At 42.0% G+C, this 19,234-nt stretch overlaps 1 protein-coding gene across 2 annotated transcripts in view; it reads right to left on the reverse strand.

Annotated features, from left to right (window-relative positions):
• Positions 1 to 632: 632 nt before the first annotated feature.
• iars1 (isoleucyl-tRNA synthetase 1) overlaps positions 633 to 19,234 on the reverse strand; it is an 83,755-nt gene continuing 65,153 nt past the window's right edge. Inside the window, exons 19-34 of one of the 2 annotated variants that reach the window (XM_051074497.1) lie at positions 18,270 to 18,414; positions 17,630 to 17,750; positions 17,415 to 17,506; positions 16,955 to 17,032; positions 16,279 to 16,400; positions 13,623 to 13,725; positions 13,359 to 13,442; positions 10,558 to 10,732; positions 8,230 to 8,342; positions 6,547 to 6,642; positions 4,413 to 4,589; positions 3,958 to 4,078; positions 3,660 to 3,782; positions 3,391 to 3,570; positions 2,488 to 2,640; positions 633 to 1,793 (exon numbers count right to left, since the gene is read on the reverse strand). In XM_051074497.1, coding sequence (XP_050930454.1) covers positions 1,711 to 1,793; positions 2,488 to 2,640; positions 3,391 to 3,570; positions 3,660 to 3,782; positions 3,958 to 4,078; positions 4,413 to 4,589; positions 6,547 to 6,642; positions 8,230 to 8,342; positions 10,558 to 10,732; positions 13,359 to 13,442; positions 13,623 to 13,725; positions 16,279 to 16,400; positions 16,955 to 17,032; positions 17,415 to 17,506; positions 17,630 to 17,750; positions 18,270 to 18,414 — 1,966 coding nt within the window. In that variant the 3' untranslated portion in view covers positions 633 to 1,710. Of the gene's footprint in view, positions 1,794 to 2,487; positions 2,641 to 3,390; positions 3,571 to 3,636; positions 3,783 to 3,957; positions 4,079 to 4,412; positions 4,590 to 6,546; positions 6,643 to 8,229; positions 8,343 to 10,557; positions 10,733 to 13,358; positions 13,443 to 13,622; positions 13,726 to 16,278; positions 16,401 to 16,954; positions 17,033 to 17,414; positions 17,507 to 17,629; positions 17,751 to 18,269; positions 18,415 to 19,234 lie in introns of those variants that run through there. The other variant, XM_051074496.1, reaches the window with a different exon arrangement.

Here is a 19,234-nt window from a genome sequence, read left to right on the forward strand (position 1 = left end):
ACCCACATTATTAGAAAATAATGTAATGTCCAACACTGAGTCTCTGGTGACCTTGTTAACTTTCTTTTTCAAAGTCTCCAAAGAGAACTACAGTGTCTCTGTATTCCTGTCTACAGTGGAAAGTTTTCTACACTTTCATAGTTTAATTCTCATTTTAAATCAAGTACACGGTGCATTCCTTCAAACTGGCTGCTGGAATTTAAAAACTAGGACTGAGGCATCCTTACAGTAACAAATGGAGCTCAGAATGACCCAGTGGAAGATTAATACATCTTTCCACGGACAGCTAGTTACTGGGTCATCTCTAGTCAGGACAAATTAGATACCATCCTCTCATCGCTCAAACCTGAAACTAGAGAGAGGGATTTTGGGCAGGACTACAGCCTGCTGCAACCTCCGACAGCTGCATAGCAACCAGCTCAGGTCCGATGTGCCGTTTCCCACTTTTCAACCTATTGACTTTACTGATGAAGAATTGGATCTTAAAGATGTCTTTTGCACGTGTACACACGATCAAGTAAAGTTACACGAGTCTCAGTAAACCAGACTGACAAAGGCAAACACATTATTTGACTCAGTATTTGCAGCAGAGTCACTCTGCAGGATCCCACAGTCTCAAAAAACACAACATGTTGATTCTTAGTCACCTTTGATTTATTCCATTTGTCACTGAAAATAGTACATTATCCATTTGTTGCTCTTTTTATTACAGAACCCTTTGTCCCTATGGTACAGCAGCCCGAAAATCCATTTCACCTTTTAAATGCCTTTTCAATTGTCAAAGGATTCCCAATGCAATGAAGAGAATAGGTTTATCTGTTAAATTCAAAATGGCGTATAAGCACAATAGGCCAAATTGGTTTCCCAATTATGAGCCACAGCAATAATTACTCTGGATTTAGCTCACCTCAAATCAGCCCTGAAGGGGAAGGAGCTTGCATAATTTTTATAATTAGCATAATAAAGAAAACCATCCATTGGTAATATTGACAGCTAGACAGTTCCCTGGAATCCTCATTTCCAGTTACTGACTGAAAAAATCTTTAAACCTGAGGTACAGAGAACCTTTGGATCTTCTTTCCAGGTGGTTTAATGTCTGGTTTTCACTCCATCAGACAATCCCCAGTTTCCACGGCCAACTACTTCTGGACCACATCTGTCCAGCCGGTCTGTTCAGCTGCTGTGTATGAACAATCCTTCTGTTCTTGAAGTGCTTCCACTTTTAGTGAAGAATGTAAATCTCTCCTCTGTCCAGAATAAATACAGCCCAACAACACACTGTGCTTTCTTAGAAAACTGTCACTGAGAACTGGGGACAAATTAAAGGCAGTGCGAGGGAAAGAAACCGCGTCAGGGAGGAGAACCGTGATCGTCACATCTCAGATTGCTTTCAAGCAAATAAAAATCTCAAGTCAGATTCAGCCGTGCTAATTCTGAGCCTGAAGTTGCCTTGAGAAATTTCAAGATGTGTGAGAGTGACTCTATGAAGTAACAGCTGTGAACTTGACAGACAAGCCTCCTTTGCATCAGGATTTCAAAAAACCAAAAACATCTTAACACGTGACACACATTATGTTGCCATAAATCCACTGTGCATCAGTGGACGGGGCTGTCGGGATTATAGTGGGTAAAAAAAACAACTTTCCAGGAACCTGTGACACATCTGAGACAAATGTTGACTGGTGAGATCCTGGGATGGCTTCTCTGGATTTATGCTTCAGCGGTTGTTGGAAGAACTCTCACAAACAGAGTTTTGGTGTCTAGAGATTTTACTGATGAATCTGCTGGCAGCTCTGAAAAACACAGAGAGACAAAGAGTTAAATAATGAGCTCGATTGATTTAAAGCAATTACAAAAGATCACAGTTTTAAAAACTCTACCTCCAAAGCAATTTATTTTAGTTTATTCAAAAGAATCAAATAAACCACTTAGTGTCATTAAGGAAAATGCTGTGATTTTTTCATCAATGCTGCACAATTTTCTTGCATCCAAACTGTGCCAATATACCGTAGCCATGTATGCATGCATGATCGGAGCAATTTAAATCCTATTCAGAGCAACATCCTTGTATTTTAAAGTAAATCTTCTTTAAAAATAAAACCACAAAAATTGTAAATTTTCTTTAAAGTAAATCTAATTCTTTCCTTCTCCTGAATTTTGCCAAGTTACCTATAAGCAGCTCCTGTTTGTAATGTAGCTGTGCATGCACAGATAACTATCACTAGATTACTCTGAACTTTTATTAGTGTTTGTTGGCTTTCTCCTTTGGTTTGTCCTTCTGACTGTCCATGTCTATTACACTCTGAATCCTATAATTCTGTTAAGTCTGGAGCGATGAGTTAAATTACCGGAGACTACAGGGAATATAATATATATAATATTTCCCCCCACCTCCCCCTGTAATGTTAATCCCATCCAAATGGAGTTTAAGAGTCTGCTGCACGGATGCCAAAGTCAATATGATATCCACCAATCGTTTCATCTTACCCTGGGTGAGGTCCTGGTCCAGGTAGAGTTTGAGCCGTCTGCTGCGGAGGCCGAAAACCTTGGCAGCCTCAGACAGCAGGCCTGAGTGGTCGAGCCCATTCTGGCCCACTGGGTTCACCAGCAGGAGGGTGCCCACCTCCCCCGTCTGGCATTCTAGAGCAGAGAGGACAAGCGTTAAAGAGAAGTGAACCAGACAAGACTTTAGCATGTGAAGAGGCCGAAGCCATGGAGACAGGGAGGAGACAGAGAGGAGGAAGACTGAGGGGGAGAGAGAGAGAGAGAGTGAATACAGGGGCAGAGGGGTGAGGTGAATGGGGTTCGGTGTGAATGACTCAGGATAAGGTTGGATTACAGCATTCTTCACTGCACTGAACTCTAGAATCAATACACAACGATCCTCAGTGATTCCAGTGGTGGAACGTGACTGAATACATTTAATTAAAAAGTACTGATTCAGCATCGCACTCTGCTAACGCCTGGTGCCTACATTACCCACAATGCAAGTAGTAGCAGCTAATGTAGCCTCGAGCAGAGATGAGGAGCAGCTACACTTCTCTCTCCCTCCAAACCCTCAGATTTTTTCTGCATTTTCAAACTTGGTGCAGCTCCCTCTGAAGACTTTATACAACTCTTTGACAAATGGAGTACTGCCTGAGACCTGTAAACAGACTCTGAGGTGTGAAATTGATGTGCAGTTTACCTCCAAGTCCTGTTCTCAAGTACAGGTTTTGCCTTTACCTGATGTTTCAACTCCGCTGCATTTCAAAGGTAAACATTGTACTTTTTATTCCACTGAATTTATTCTACAGTTCAGCTTCACACTAAACATAACTCTGGAAACACCAAGTTGATTTATCTCACTCAAACTAAAATAATGATGGTGTGTGATGGTGCGTTTCTCACCAGCGGGCTGTGCGTTACAGAGCATCAGGTTCACATAGGGACACAGGACGGCGTCGGTGGTGGGGGCGGGGCCGGGCGAGGAAGAGCCTGACGTCACTGACAAAGTTTTACCGCTCAAAGCCTGAAGGTCCGTTTTGCTGGTCAGCTCTGTGTGTGCACAAAACAGTTTCATCATTTCATCTGAGGTTCTACAGAGGTCAAGTCAAAAACACAACTGAATAATTCAGAAATTTCTGTCTTTCTGAGAAGTCAGATCAGTTCTCACCAGCCCCGCCTGTTGAAGAATCTGAGCTGGGTGTTGTTTGTTCCAAAGATGCTGCTGCACACTTTCCTCAGCTTGTCCACGTCTAGTCTGTTATCTCCTTTGGGGTTCTCCAACAGCACCACCCCCTCTGAACAAGAAACCAGTCAGAGAGGATCAGTAACAGCTCACAGAGAAATTATCCTACACGTGCAAGGCCTCACAGACCACAGACGTTACTTCTTTAATTGTTAACAGCTATACATGTTCTTGTCAGAGCTTCTCTGGAAAAACAAGACCTCCTTTCTGGTCTCCCCATGTGCTACCTTGCTCTTTGTTGTTGACCTTCACCCTGAGGTTCACATAGGTGCAAGCTGGTCCACTGAGAGGAGCCCGAGGGGCTGACGATCCCTTCACAATGGTTAACTCCAAGTCTGAGCCCTTCAGCTGCAGCAAAGAACGAGGAGAGAGAGGGAGACACACACTGAGTTTTTTCATAATCTTTACTCAAGTGTCCTTTAATCGGAAAATCAAATTGTGAGCTGTGCAGAAACACAGCCAGCTGGAGTCAGAATGCAGACATCATGGAAGAGTAGAAACCTGAAACAGCTAAAAAGAACAGCAAATGCCATCATCAGAGCATACTGGGTATATTCTTGGTGCTACATTACCGTCACACTTCTGGGTACACGTGGTGTAAAATAACAGTATGATCATTCACACCTAATGAAATATACAACTATCACAGCAGAGGAAACAATGGTCCTGTGTCTTTTCATACCTGTGTTTTTTCCTCTATGATGACACTGGCAGTTTTGGGGACAGGGAAGGGCAGAAGTGGAGCCTTGGTCGTGGCCAGGATGAAGTCGGTGTGAGCCTGGATCACAGAGTCCAAGTACTCCCCCTCTGGCTGGCAGCGGTAGTACACAGTTATCTCATCTGATGGTACCAAATGGCCCTGAGGCAAGAGATGGAGAGGTGGGTAGAACGTTTTAAGTAAACACATTTTTCACAAACTAAGTGAAGGCGTCTGTTTGTGAAATAAAAGCTGGTTCCTACAGAATCAAAGGGAAAAAAAGACACCAGGGATGACGAGCCAGGACTGAGTAAATATGCTAAAAGTCCTGCTTGAATAGCTTTTCAAACAATAGCACACAATAATCTGCCATTTGGTCTAGAAAACCTGCATTCTGATTAAAACAAGTGATTGCCAAGGACACAAAGAATCGCAGTTTTGCGACGGGTAATTTCTCTTCAAAGCTTTTTTTCCTCTTTTATAAGAAAATGAAATCTGGAAGAAACAATTACTGGAAAGAAGGAAGAAAAGGGGGGATGGGATAAACAAAATGGAAGGGCGAACAAAAGAAGAGAGAATAGGGATTAAAAGCAGAAAACAGACAGTATAAGAACAAATAAAGGCAGGAGGGAACAAGGGGAGATTTTTTTATTGGATGAAAGCCCATCTATTTTGGCATTGTGTGCTGCCAGCTTCCTCTAACCTTGACACATTCAAACACATTGATCTCATCCTAATCTGCAGTGTGCAGCCGTGCACACGTGTGCACGGCTACACACACATATACTGACTGTGCAGTACGTACACACACGCACACACACACACACACACACACACACACACACACACACACACACACACACACACTCCAATTGCAGTATGTGGCTCAAGGGCAGAGGAATAACGTTAGCTAGATACAGAGGAGCAGTCAATCAATGGAGGAAGGTTTATAGGCTTTTCCTGCCAAGTCAAGGTACTGACCCTACCCTGAAGGGGCTCGTGCAGTGTGTGTGTGTGTGTGTGTGTGTGTGCATGTGGGTGTGTGTGATACAGCTACAGAGAACTCCAGATTGTGAGCAATCCAAGAAAAAAGGAAATGCTGACCCCTGTTTCTCAACCGTGCATATGCTCACAAACAAAACACCAACACCCACGTAAACACTGCTACAGACACACACACACACACACACCCACAAACTACAACCAAACATGTCAGAGAATTGTTAAAAATTAATTCCCATCCCCGGGGTGGAAAATTCCTAACAGATCTCAGTTTGAAATAACTGGAGGAATTTAGCCTGGCCGGGAGCCAGTGCACACCACTGCTATAGGGGGATGGAAAAAACTGTTTGTTGCTTGTGAAAACAAGGGACTGTTGGCTAATCCGTCTTTACTCCCCAGACCACTTCAAAGCTCCAACATTAGAATCTGAAAGGGGCCAGACTGTAATTAAGCTTCCATTAAGCCTGCCTTATGATGGAGAAACTTCTAACTGTGACGCTGCAGTGGAAAGATTTCAAAACTGCCCTGACAAAATTAGCATGGGACATAAAGACGAGGGCGGGGGGGAATGAAAAGCAGGGAAATATAGCAAAAAAATACAGAAAGTCAAACATATAACTGAATCAATACATAGTACTACTGTAACATGGAAGTGTAAAAACAAAGATTGATACTTTAACAAAGACCAGGCGGTAAAATCAACTTGTCTTTCATTTGCTTACTTTATTTTCCTAACTCATTAATTTTTGGGGCTTTGGTAGATTTTTCTCCATGTAACATTTCCAATTTTCCTGATCCATAGATGATAATGAAACAGGTGTGCCACATCTGAGTGGCTATAAACTATGACAGTTTTTTATTTTTGCTTACTAAGTGATTAATGGAAACTGCTGCCAGGAGTGTATATGCAGGAAAATATTTTGTCTTCAGGCAGGACTACAGTACTGTGTGCTTCCTCAGCAGCATGTTTAGCTCACCCTGGTTCCATGTATCGGCAAACTGTTTCATCGATGTCAGATTCTATTCATTAAACACGGGATTGTAAAATTCAGTAGTGGTGTGTTAGGTGTCACTCTGGTTTCCAGAGTGAGTCGTGCTCCTGAAATAATTACCCCACCTTCTTGCGTAGTTTCTGAATGCGGTTGATGACCTCACGGGCAACGCCTTCGTCCACCATGGACTGGTCCGGGGTGACATCCAACAGCACCAGGACCTGAGGAGGGGAAGAAGAGGAGAGTGTGAGATTAAAGTGATCAGACAATCTGTCACTGAACTGTTCAGGTGTTTCCAAAGACTCAGACACAACCTTCTGTTTGTTTACATGTTGAAATTAATGTTTGATAATGTAATCTACGTATGCATGCGTGTAGCAACAAATCTCTACTTGACATCTATTCAAATTTGTGAAATTAGGCTAGTGGATGCCCCAAAATTTTTATGTTAAATAAATTCAAAATCCTGTTTCTTTTAAATATTCATCCGTTACTGTAACAGCAACAATATACTTAGAATTACTTCAATATACAGTTGCACATGACAAGAGGATGTTATGGTAGAAATCATCCTCTGATATCATGAGTTTACTGTAGCAGCTGAACCACCAGATGAACATGATGCAAGACGACTCGAGCAACCTTAAAGAAATATATCTGTCTTACACTGTTGTCCAAACATTTCTAATGTGAAAACTGAAAAAAAAACAACCAACCAAGCAGCAGTAATGACAATATTGTAGTCTGTGTGAGTCACTAAAGTAAAATGAGTGTCATGTTGTGCAGAGCTGAGCTGCTGCCAGCCCTGAACACTTTACCGTGGGAAGGAGGAGGGAAAGAGATGACAGGGTGACAGAGGAAAGTACACAAAAGCAACAGAGGCAGAGAATAAGAGGAGAGAGAGAACAGAGAGCCAGACAGATGGGAGCTGGAGAGTCAGTGCGAGCGAGCGAGAGTAACAGAGAATTAAAAAGCCAGCTCAGTAAACTGGTATTAAGGTGCAGCCGTGTGGCATGTATACGGTTGGAGGAGCACTGATTAGAGAGGGCCTGTGGGAAACGCATACATGCTGGATTCCACTTAGCCGTGAAATTATTTCATACATCACACTCACAGAAAAGACACATAAACGCATTTACTGTATGTGGCAGCTTAGTGCAGGAGCTGCAGCAGAGCAGCATTTATTCTTTTTTTTAGACCCGGTTACATTACACTTTGTAGCTCAATCTACACAACAACTGTTGGCAATGTAGCTGTAAAGAGAAAAACAGAGCATGGTACCAGAGGAGAGCGTGGACGTGTGTGTGTGTGTGTGTGTGTTACCTCTCTTCAGGTAAAAAGAATCAGTTGTACCTTTTAGGAAATACATGCTTAGCTTAGCATACAGACCTAACTACCTGTTGGCTGGGCACAGTAACTTCCTGATGTCTCTGCTGGTTGGCTGGTGACCTCAAAGTCACGGTAAGACTCCAAACTGCCATTTTTGCACTTTGGTTTTTGTTCAGATTAAACGATAAAACGTGAATTAGCGAGCTTCTGCTTGAGCCAGGCTGTCAGTTTGCCCCCGATTCCAGTCTTTAAGCTAAGCTAACTTATAGTAGCTGGCTATAGCTTCTTATTTTGAGGCAGGATGGTATCAATCATCAGGTCTAAAAGCCTGAACTATTGCTTTAATGAAAGGGGTGTTTTTATAGTCTCTAAGAGGTTTGCACTTTACATCACGGTGCTGAATGTGCGTGCAACGTTATGTCTTCAGTGAATGTATATAATGGGAAAACAACAGCGTCTAAGTTTCGAGCGGAGCGTACCTGTGCGTCAGAGTGTGCTTCATACTGTGCAGCTGAGTCTGAGCTCTGGTTGAAGGTGTACATCAGCCTCAGGTCCTCCTCGTGAAGCTCGTGGCCGTCCACCACGATGGAGCCTTAAAATGATCCACGACAACAAGATGACGTTAATAACCACAGTTATCGCTACGAACATGAAAATAAACATCATTATATGGCAGCATGAATTACCATTCATCACTTCACAGGAAAACAAACAGTGCTTTTAATATAATAAATATGCTGCTAATACACAATTCAGCATTATGGAGCCCTGCTGAGTTTCAGCACCGTCAGCCCACGTTTCTGAACCACCATTAATTATACAGCCTGTGTTAACTGCACCGGGGGGCACGAAAAGATTCAAACCATATTTAAAATAGACTCATTAAAAACTGTTTACTTTCATAGATACTACTTTTCCTTGTGGGTTGGGATATTCTTAGTAACAGTCATAAAGGACAAAATGATCTACAGAGTCGGTCATGAAAACTGCTCCAGGACAAAGAGTGTGAGGTGTAAACAAGAGAAGTCTGACAAACTTCAAATCCATTCCAGTGAAAACCACAGATCATGAATTCCTGCAAACAGAGATATCTACATTTTAATAAAACTTTCAGATCATGAATCTAATAACAGAAAATGGATCATTTAAGGGAGAATGAAAAGCCATGGCATCATGCTTTGCTGATGCCCATTATGATTAAATCAATGACGATAAACCAATTTAGCTCCCCGCTATCCTCCTAATTAAATTTGAATAAATTGCCAAGTGATTGTGTGAAATTAGTCTATATGGCAGAGTTTGTCTCTTGAGAAAGATTCTAGAAAAGGTTTCAATTACACCCAGTCATATTAAATAAAGTGCTCTGCTAACGTGCATGCAGACTGAGGCTTTGTTTTGAATTAGCTGGGGTCTGGACTGGTATTTGCTGGTATTTTATGATTCCTTACATTGCAATCTTTCCTGGCCACATCCACACGGGATCTGAGCTTTTAGACAATGCTGCAGACCCAATCTAGTCAGGTTTATATCTCCATTTTGCCAGCGGCAGCAATTATCCACGTCTGTGTTCTGACTAAAAACCATGACCGTGTTCTGCTCTCCCCTTCACTTCTCCACAGCCGGGGGCTGGGTGAAACAGTCACTCCCATCCCCTCTAATCCTAGATTTCCACACTTTGATTTCCTGTGTCCCTCCCTGCCTCTCTGCTCTTTACCACCTTCTCTCTGAACCTCTTTTCTTCTTCCCCATCAAAATGATGGGATCAAAGGTACAGGTAAGGAATAATACAGAATACAACCAATGGCAATGAACCCACAATCAATTTCCAGCCAAACTGCCAACCTCCTGGTCTAAATTGGAACAGGGTTTTTGGACTCACGCACTCTGCAGTGAGAAATTGCTCAAAAGGTTAAAAGTAGGCTCTGAACTGACACTGCTTCACAAATAGCAGCTTCCACCAACTTAACTAATCATTTTCTGTCCTTTCTCCAGAAGTCGTATGCTCTAAAAACAAAGATAGGTGCTGAAATGAACAGTTTAGCTCCTTAAAAACAGCTCTCATAAACTCAAACATCACACTCCAGCTTTGATCTCAATTTAACAAACTGGAACTTGGTGCTGCTGTACACAATTTCATCTGTGAGTTTCCCCTTCTCCATCATTTTTCCACCATCCTCTACCCGCGTCTATCTCCTTCCTTCTATCGCTCATCCTTCTTTTTTTCCCTCCAATTGGCTAGACTTCAAACATCCAACTGATTGGAAATGTTAAGTTCCCACAGCCCAGCTGACCTCCACTGCTTCCTTCCCCAGAGACTCGGGGAGCTCTCCTCGTCTTGCTATAATTGGAGAGACAAGATACCTTGCACTGCTTTGATCCGTACTCGAGCTCTGATTATAGTTTCAGAAGGGTTAGGGTTTACATTCTGGGGATAAACTGGCCGTCTGTGTGCAGCAGGTTTCATTACAGGGATTCACAGTTTATTTACTGTTCAGCAAAAGTACACTTTGACACAATAAGCAACAACTGTGCAATTGTGTTCAAAATCCAAACTGCTCTTCACTAAATCAATATTTGGTAAACAACATCACTGCCAACAGATTCATTTGCTGGTAGTTCTGGGAGAGAACAAAAGTATTTGTCAGAGATTCATACAGAAAAACTGGTGTAAACGTGAACTAGTGAAGCTCATTAGACTGATAATGTGCCTTTATCTGAAAAGTTTTTGTGCTCCTCTCCGCCCTGAGTTTGATTTTAAGAGTTGGGGTTCATAAATATTGGGCCTGTTTTGCACACACAGCCAGTACCTGTCTTCTGGAAGGCCTCTAGCTGTTCGCTGGTGAGCTCCTTGATAGAGGCAGTGACGGATTTGAAGGCCCCCTTTAGTCTCTTGCCCAGAACCATGTGGTCTGGCTCGGCTCTCAGACGGATGCCGTACTTGTCCTTGTCCGTTGACAGCGTTAACTGCCTCACATTAAGCTCCTGGGGGGATGAAATATAGACACACGTTATGTCTCAGAAAAGGTAAAGTCACTGTGCTGTAGCTTCCTGTAGAGAGTGTAAATATCCCAAGTACGGGCAAAAACTGGAGATTATCAAGTCACAAAAACTGAAACTAAAACTAAACTATAATGATCAAGAAAAATTTGTATTTTATTTATATTTTGTGCATGTAAACGTCGCAATTAAAACTAGAACAGAAAAAAAGAAATTAAATCAAAAGGAAAATTAAAGTGCAATCTAACATAAAAGTTACCTAAAAGTGTAATAAAAAAGAAAACTTTAATAACCCCAGGCATGTGCAGTATAAGGCAAATCAAAAATTGATCAGACTCTTAGGCTGAAAAAGTAAGCCAGCCATGAAATCAACCAGTCGGTCTATAAATCTCCAATAAGCGCTTCCAATTCAGTCGCTGTATTTCTGCCATTCAATACAATTGTTTCATTCTTCAATCTAAATGGAGAGAGAAATCTCTGATCCAGTCGTATGTGGTGAAGCAACAGAGAGAGACTAAATTTAGGTGCCACCCTGACCTGCCACGCACGGCTTCTCTCAGTCAATCACACTGAGAAGTTGAGGCTTGTGATTGGGACCGAGTTCTGACAGTTGTCCTGCTGACGGAGAGCACAGTAAGTAATAAACCTGACGGCAGCATGGGGTTAAAAACAGTGGCTCAAACTTCTGTTTTGAGCTGAGCTTGGTTATTTAAAATTGGACTGAATCAATGTAAAAGCCCACAAAGAAAAGCTTTCTCCTTCCTGAGGGCATATATGGCTCTGTGTGAGTGATGACTGAGGATTATAATGAATTCAGGCCTCTGTCAGTTCAAACAGCAGCTCATTGGATATTCCACAGAGCATCTCCAGCTCACTGGAAACTCAGCAGATAGCGTAGTCATCAACTAGCTTGTCAGCTGAGCAAAGCTAAAATTTACACGACCACTGACCATCAACAGCCAGGCTCATTCAGTGCAAGTGAAAGTTAAGAGAATTCACTAAATTTGTGTTTTGCCTCAAGAAACGGACAATAAAAATGTAATCAGAACCATTCTTCTTTTTTACACTTGCTTTGTGTGAAATGCTAAGATGCTGTGTTTTCATGTTTTTGCAAGTTAGGACTGTTAGTGAGTGCCAGTAGAATCCATTACTCCCATGTATCACAACAAGGAAGTTCTACATTCAGCTAAATGCTTTGTAACATCCCGTAAGAGAAATTAAAAACTTAAATTACTTCAGCCTTGTGAAATTAAAAGTTAATATTTTACTATTAAACATAAGTCATCACATTAAAAAGAGCAGAGGTCCTGGGATGACAGAACTCAGTCTGTGTCCAATCGTGTTTACGTAGTGGTAAAACAAATTAAGTTAAAGAGAATTACTAGTTAAAAATAAAAAGGTGAATCAAGACTACAACTAATGCACACACATTGTCAGAGAGCGTTAAGGCTCTTCCCTGGGTCACAGGACCTCAACTGCTCCCAATCCTGATCAAATAAACTGTGTTTTCTGGGAAGAAGCGAGAAGTCAGCGAGGTTAAATGTTTCTCCCATCAGAAATATAAAAAGTGAGAGATAAGAGACGGCTAAGATGAAGCTCGCAGGATCCAGCAGAGGGTTTTGTGAACCTCAATCCATTCCCATCTAATACACATCAGTCACCAAAGATGCAACATTCCCATAAAGGTGACAACGTTCTTACTTAAGACAGAAGCGGGAATAATTGGAGTCAGCCGTGGAACAGCATTGACATCTTGAGCTTTGTTATTGGAAAATCAAACCCACAGACAAAGGGATAATCTAAGTTTAACGGCTTCCTGCTCTGACAATTACTCTGTCTAATGTCTGAGTCATTTTTCCAAGTTTCCTGAACAACACCTGAATGTACTCGACAGACATTTGCAATCAATCTGCACTTTGTGCTGCACAGGCACACGGTGATGATGTTACTTCTGGAAAAACATTACATAACACGCACTAAGATCTGCAGAGGCCCAGTGCTCAACATGAAAGTTTATCATGAAAGAAATCCAGAGGATGTGCGAATAACAAAAAGCCTTTTTCTTTCTCTGGAAACTGAACTCAAGAGAAGATGAACTATAATCATGCGTATTTACTGTCACTTTAAAGTACACAAACAGATTCACAGTAATATAATGTTTCCTGTACTAGAGGAAAAAAAACCTAATGCTCTCGTTTGCACTCTATTTGATGAGGTGTTTGTGTGCCTGGCAACTGGAGTACATCAAATGTGAAATCATTTTCCGAGGCATCTGCTCCACCCCCTTTTTAAATTAACCAGGCACAGAAATTTCAATTACAGCTGAGGATACAAACAGCAAATGAAGATGTACTCCTTTCTGATGTTCATCCCCTCAACCAACAGTAGTGGCTTTGGAGTGTCAACAAGGATCTAGGGGATGTTTTCTCTAAATGTTATGGTGCTGATCAAAGCAGAGTAGACCAACAAAAATAGATTTTCTGGGAAACATTTCATAGGAAAGATGAGAAAAAGATGCTCCTCTTGCCTCGAAACAGAGCGCTGGTAAAGTGACACTTTACCAAGACGACTTCAAGACTAAACAAAATGCACAAAAAGACAGTTTACTCACTTCCAGGATGTATTTCTGCAGGGACTGGATGTCTTTCAGAGCCTCTGCATCCTGGTGAATAACGACCACCTCCTTCAATGGGTACTGAAATACAAAAGCAAAAAAGCAGGCACATTTAAGGCCACAGAAAACCATTTTAAAGATTTAATATATACCTGTCCACAACACAGGACACAGAATATATTCATACATATGAAAATAATAGAATTCCTAACCTGAGCACAGGAGTGTTTGAGTGAGCGAAGAGTAAAGTTGATGATTTACCTTGACGGGCAGGGTCTTCCTGTCTCGGATCACTCTGCCCAGCTCAATCACAGACTGCATCTGAGAAACAGCGCTCTCAATGCGCTTGTCAATCAAACTCTCCCTGGAAAACACACACACACACAAATAAAGAAAATCTGAGCATCACTACATCATGAGTTGTGTTACCATGTCCACCACATCACAGGACTGACAATGAGTGAGTGAAAGAGAGCTTAAATTAAAAGGTCAAACAAAACTAGAATTAGCTGGATTGTGTTCATTTAAGCTAATAGCAGGGGAGCTGTACCAGCCTGTCCTCTTCTTATAATGAGAACATTGTTCAAAACAACTCAACTTCTTGAGGTGATTATTCTATATTCTGGTGCAGGTGTGTTTTTACAGTGACTCAGAGTGATTTTTAAATTTGAATGGCTCTTCCATTGAGGGAAATTAATAATAGTGTGTGACAAGGCTGGCGCCACAAGTCTAAATAAAGCCAGAGTTCAGAACCATCAGCGCCAACTCTGGAACATCCACTAATAAGGTACACTGAGACCTCCACCTCTGAATTTAAATTAGAGCTGCAGAGCCACTGATAATCATGCATAATAGCGATATTAGTCCTAACAGTCTGCAGGAACACAGACACTGTGTGTGTGTGTGTGTGTGTGCTCATTTACTCCTGCAGTGTGTTTCCCCCTGTGTGCACACAACACTGGAGTAAAATGACAGAGGAGAGGACGCCGGGGACAGCCAATCATTTAATGAGCTGATTGAGGAGCAGCTGTTCCCACCGCCTGATTGGTGGCTGACCTTTGGGGAGGAGGGTGAAGCAGTCCCATTCGACAACAGGAGGGACAAGCGGCTAATAAAGCAGCAGCGCCGAGTGCTGCCAAAGTGCCAGAGGAGATTATATGAACCATTACACAAACTATTTTCCTTATGCCAAATCAAACGGATATTTAATCATGTCAGAACTTTTTTAGAGTTAAAGATGATGCAATTAAGTTTGGCCAATTAGAAATTCCTCCCAGGCATTAACAAAACCAATCAGCCACCAAGGCACACATTTTACTGAAGTAATTGAAGTGAAGGGGGTGAAATGATCATATTTTGTCAGCAGCATCCATTTGCAGGGCTGACAATCAAGGCAAGCCCTGTGCGATTCTGTGTGGGTAACACTGCGCCTCTGCTACAAGTGGACACAGTCTGTGAAGGAGAGATCAAAAGTTTTTACACTAGAAATACAAACAGGGTTCAGCTGATTTTTAAAGATAGCAGAGAACTTAAGGAGGCTGTGCACAAGGATTCAAAGTCAGATCCATGACCTGTTTGGATCTGACTTTGTGCCAGTGCAGAAAACGCATCATCTCTGATTCACTTTTATCATTGCAGAGACAACGAGTCGTGAATCGCATTTGACAGGCAGACGGAGAAAATCTGCTCTGAAACTGCTCAAAAGCAAACCTTCATCTAGAGAATCCAATCAACCCACTAAAGTAACACCTGTAACAATCATTATAATCATAGAATAATCTTCAAAATCACAATAAAAGGAGGAGAGGGGTGATTTATAAACTAGGATAAGTAGGAGAACAAAAAATCACAGAGGAAGATGAAGCCGACAAACAGCAGGAACGAGGAGGAGAAATTGGGTTAAGACACAAAGAGAACAGCTGCTGTGAAGCCTGACACTGATCTAGAAACTGCTGTAGACTCTCAAGCTTCAAAAGCTTCTACTCCGAGGAGTCCAGAGAGCGATACAATTGGGGTAAAGTAAGGTCACACACTCTGGCTGAACCTGATTAGGCTCTGGATCAGCTGTGGATATCCTGTGAGAAAAGGGGGGCTTTGCTGTGTGAGCTGCAGAAGCGACTGTGAGGCAAGAATGGAAGTTTTTAAACCAAATGACCCTTGTTACGTTCACTTGGTTAAAACCCTGTTACAGTAAGCGTCTGCTCTGCTGGAGTGCACTTCAACAAGACAGGACACAAAATCCAGGGGAGGGGATAAATTCCCTGAAGAGAGAAATGAAAGCTATTGTTACACTAAAACAGGTTTTTCTTCAACAACTGGTTAGTGGAGGTGCCAGCTTCTGATTATCAAGCTAACTTCAGTCAGCAGTGACTTTTTCCTGACTGAGCCGTTTGTCTTTTTGTTTCCTACTTGTTAAAATAGTTTCCCTGACATCTGAGTTGCATTTTGTGTATGAAAGGTGTCATATAATCAACAATCAGAACGATCCTGCTGCACCTTATCTAGTAATCAATTTAGCCATCATACAACAGTCTTAACCATCAGCAAACAGTTGGCTCATTTCTTAGATATGCACTCTTGGCTGTGTTTTGTCTAATTTATCTCGTTAAAATGCAATAATTTCTTCCTTTATTTTAAACAAAGTGGCATTCCTCCCCTATGAAAAGCTGTGGAACTGTTTAAAGAGTATGTACATCCTCAGTTTCTGCTCCTCCCGGTCAGAATATTTAAAGAAATGTGGTACGTGGAGTGGGAAGCGAAGGTGACACACCGACCATCACTGTTGCATCACCCACTTTCCTCTCAGGGCGCTTTCGCTGAGAGATCATAAGTTTTGGACTTGTCATGAATTTTAGCTCCACGCAGGAGTCCATGTCTCTGAAAACTGAAGCTTTACTGAAGCGATTTTTTCTCCAACCTGACTTGGGGAAGCATGAGATAGTGGATGCTGCTGCTGTCCTTCTCCTCGACAGAGGCGGGGTCGATGAGGTGACGCAGATTTTGGTACATCATCTCTGTAATGAAGGGTGTGAAGGGAGCCTGAGGTGAAGGAGGGAAGAAAGCAAGTAGAAATGAGAGAAAATAGAGGAGAGGATGGTTATTAGAAGCTCTGTACTGTGGTTAATTTACATTTCCTGACATGAAGGTCTGAGAGTCAGGAGCTGCTATAAAATCAGCATATAAAACACATTTTACTGCAGCTTTTTTTTCTTCCTCACATGGTGCAAAAGTTCAAACAGAACTGTGCCAGAGTGAGGTTACTTCTAATGCGATTCTCCTCCATTTTAACCACAGCTAATTAATTTGTATCGCTCACAGCTGATCTGTATTGATCTGGGTTAGGCTAACTGCCTCTTAGCGTGCCTCTCGCCTCACATGCAAACATCTTCAATGTGTTATAAATAAAAACTCCTACTGCTCATGCATTATTCATGGCCATGCCAGCACACACACACACCTCTTCCATACCAGCATTATTTCTTTGTTGTCTTGCACACACAAAAGCAAAAACCTCACCACAAGAAAATTTCCCCATACATTCTCTCTCAGTCACTCACACACAGGGTCTCACACACACAAACAGTATGACTCACCATCAGCCTGCACATGGAGAACAGAACACTGAAGAGGGTTTCCAGCGCCCACAGGCAGTCCTCAGTGCCACTCTCTCCCTACAAAGTTCACATATTCACATATTCAGTCCTCTTGGAACAGTGAAAAGATAAAAGTCCTCTGGCAGACATCAGTGCAAGTATCAAGTCAATCCAAGTCAGCCAAATGTCGACTCGGAGGGCCACAAACTGACTGCTAGAAAATGTCCACAGATGGAGGCTGCGCTGAGGAGACTTAGGGGTAGTACTGTTTCCACCGAACAGATGAATAATTTATGTGTTGATCAAAACTTAAAAAGACACAGGACATAAACTGTAAATTAATTTATGTATAAAGCTCCTGTCGCTCCTAATGTTTAAAACCTGCACTTCCTCATCTTCATTACATAAAAACTTCATTATCACTAAAACAAAAAACACTAATTAAAAGCTGTTGCCTCACCTTCAGACGGCGTCTGTTGGTCCTGACGTACCAGTTGGTGAGCATGTCCACAAACTTGACCAGGCGAGGCACGACAGTGTAGAGGCGGTAGGCTGCAGCGATAAATGACTGTCAGTGTGTTTATAAGAGCTTTATTTAGCAGGTAATCTCACTGACATCAAGATCTCTTTTAGAAGAGAGAGCTGATAATCAAAGTGTGTGTGTGTCTCCCTCACCATCCATCTCAGCCTTGAAGAACTGAATGAGGGACTGTGTGAAGGACTGAATCCATTTGTCCATGATGTTGTCACTCTGCTTCGCCGTGTTCTCGTTGTACAGAAACTGAATCTCATCCTCCTGACACAGAAACATGTGAAGTGAAGAAGCATAAACACAAACAACAAACAGCCGAAACGGAGCCTGGAGCCTGTCCCAGCGTCTACAGGTAAGAAAAGCAATCGCTGCTGCAGTTTGACTGAGCCACCTTTGACCAAATTATATAATTATACCCGCTGTTTATGTGTGTGCACAAAGTTGTTTATTTAAAAAGAGAACGAGCTGCAGTAACAGTAGTAATAAACCTGAGTTACAGGCGACCATTTCACAAAGACAGTTAACAAACTCACTTGTGTGAAGGTCAAGTGCCTGAATGTTAGATCTGATCATAACTGCTTTGAGTGGAGAATCAACATCCTCACAAAATTTGAGATGGTGCTAACAAAAAAACCCTATTCCTTTTTGTGCCAATGATTACCTGATAATTAAATGCTTAATAACAGTAAGAAACTGCTGTGATCTTTAGACGAGGAACAGCTAAAGAAACACTGTGGGACTGGAAAAATAATGGACTTTGTGTTCTGTTCACTGCTAATGTACCTTCTGTAACCTCTGTACGTTCTGCACCAGGAAGCGATAGGCATTATACCACGGCAGGAAGACATCCTTCAACACGTCCCGCACCCCCTCCTCTTTGAAACGCAGGTTCTCAGCTCTCACTACAGGAGAGTTGATGAGGTAGAGCCTGCAGAGAGAGACAGAGAAGGAGCTGGTGAGTACAGGATTGATCAGTCACTGTGTACACAGGTAAATAGGTCTTAGAAGGACAGGAGGGGTTGGGAGTGTGTGTGTGTGTGAGTGGATCTAGAAAAGTTATGTAAATATGTTCATGTTGAGGAGACAGAGAAATGTAAAAACAGGGAAGGAGTTAGCCTCTATGTGTTACTTTACAGGACGTACAAATCAAAAAGTTGCACTGACCTGTTAACCTAAGAAAAACACACTCATCTGAAATAACAGGTCTATATATGATAACTTTATTAGCTGGCGTGACATCTTATTAGTCTGGGAGGCAGTGTGATATACACAAACACATGTGAGACATTTAGGTAAAGCATTGGTTTAATAAACTGTAAACTGATGAAACAGATTTATTTTTATCTCCGTCTCAAGCCACTACACAAGAGCAGTATGTGGGCCGATCAGGTATATTTCAGTGGATTAGCATCTGCTATATAAAGCCTGATACAACTGCACTTCTAAAATTGTAACCTACTTGTAGTATGGGCACACCAGCTGTCAGAAATGCCTCCTTTGAGCTCTGTTAAAAACTGGAACCATTTCCAAACCATGCACAGCGCTGTGAGTGAGTGAACCACATCATTAATTGAAGCTGCATCTAGCCTCTCACAAGATGCAGCTAGCTGACAGCACACATCATCGAACAAAGCTGCTTTGGGCTTAAAAACATTTTGTGTTCATTTGTTGGACATTCTGCAGATGTAACGCGCTTCGTAAATGCTGCTGTTGGCTGAAAGCTGTGTTTGAATTTCAGTTATTTGTTC

Source organism: Lates calcarifer, linkage group LG12 (assembly GCF_001640805.2).
Source record: "Lates calcarifer isolate ASB-BC8 linkage group LG12, TLL_Latcal_v3, whole genome shotgun sequence".
Lineage (NCBI taxonomy): Eukaryota > Metazoa > Chordata > Actinopteri > Centropomidae > Lates > Lates calcarifer.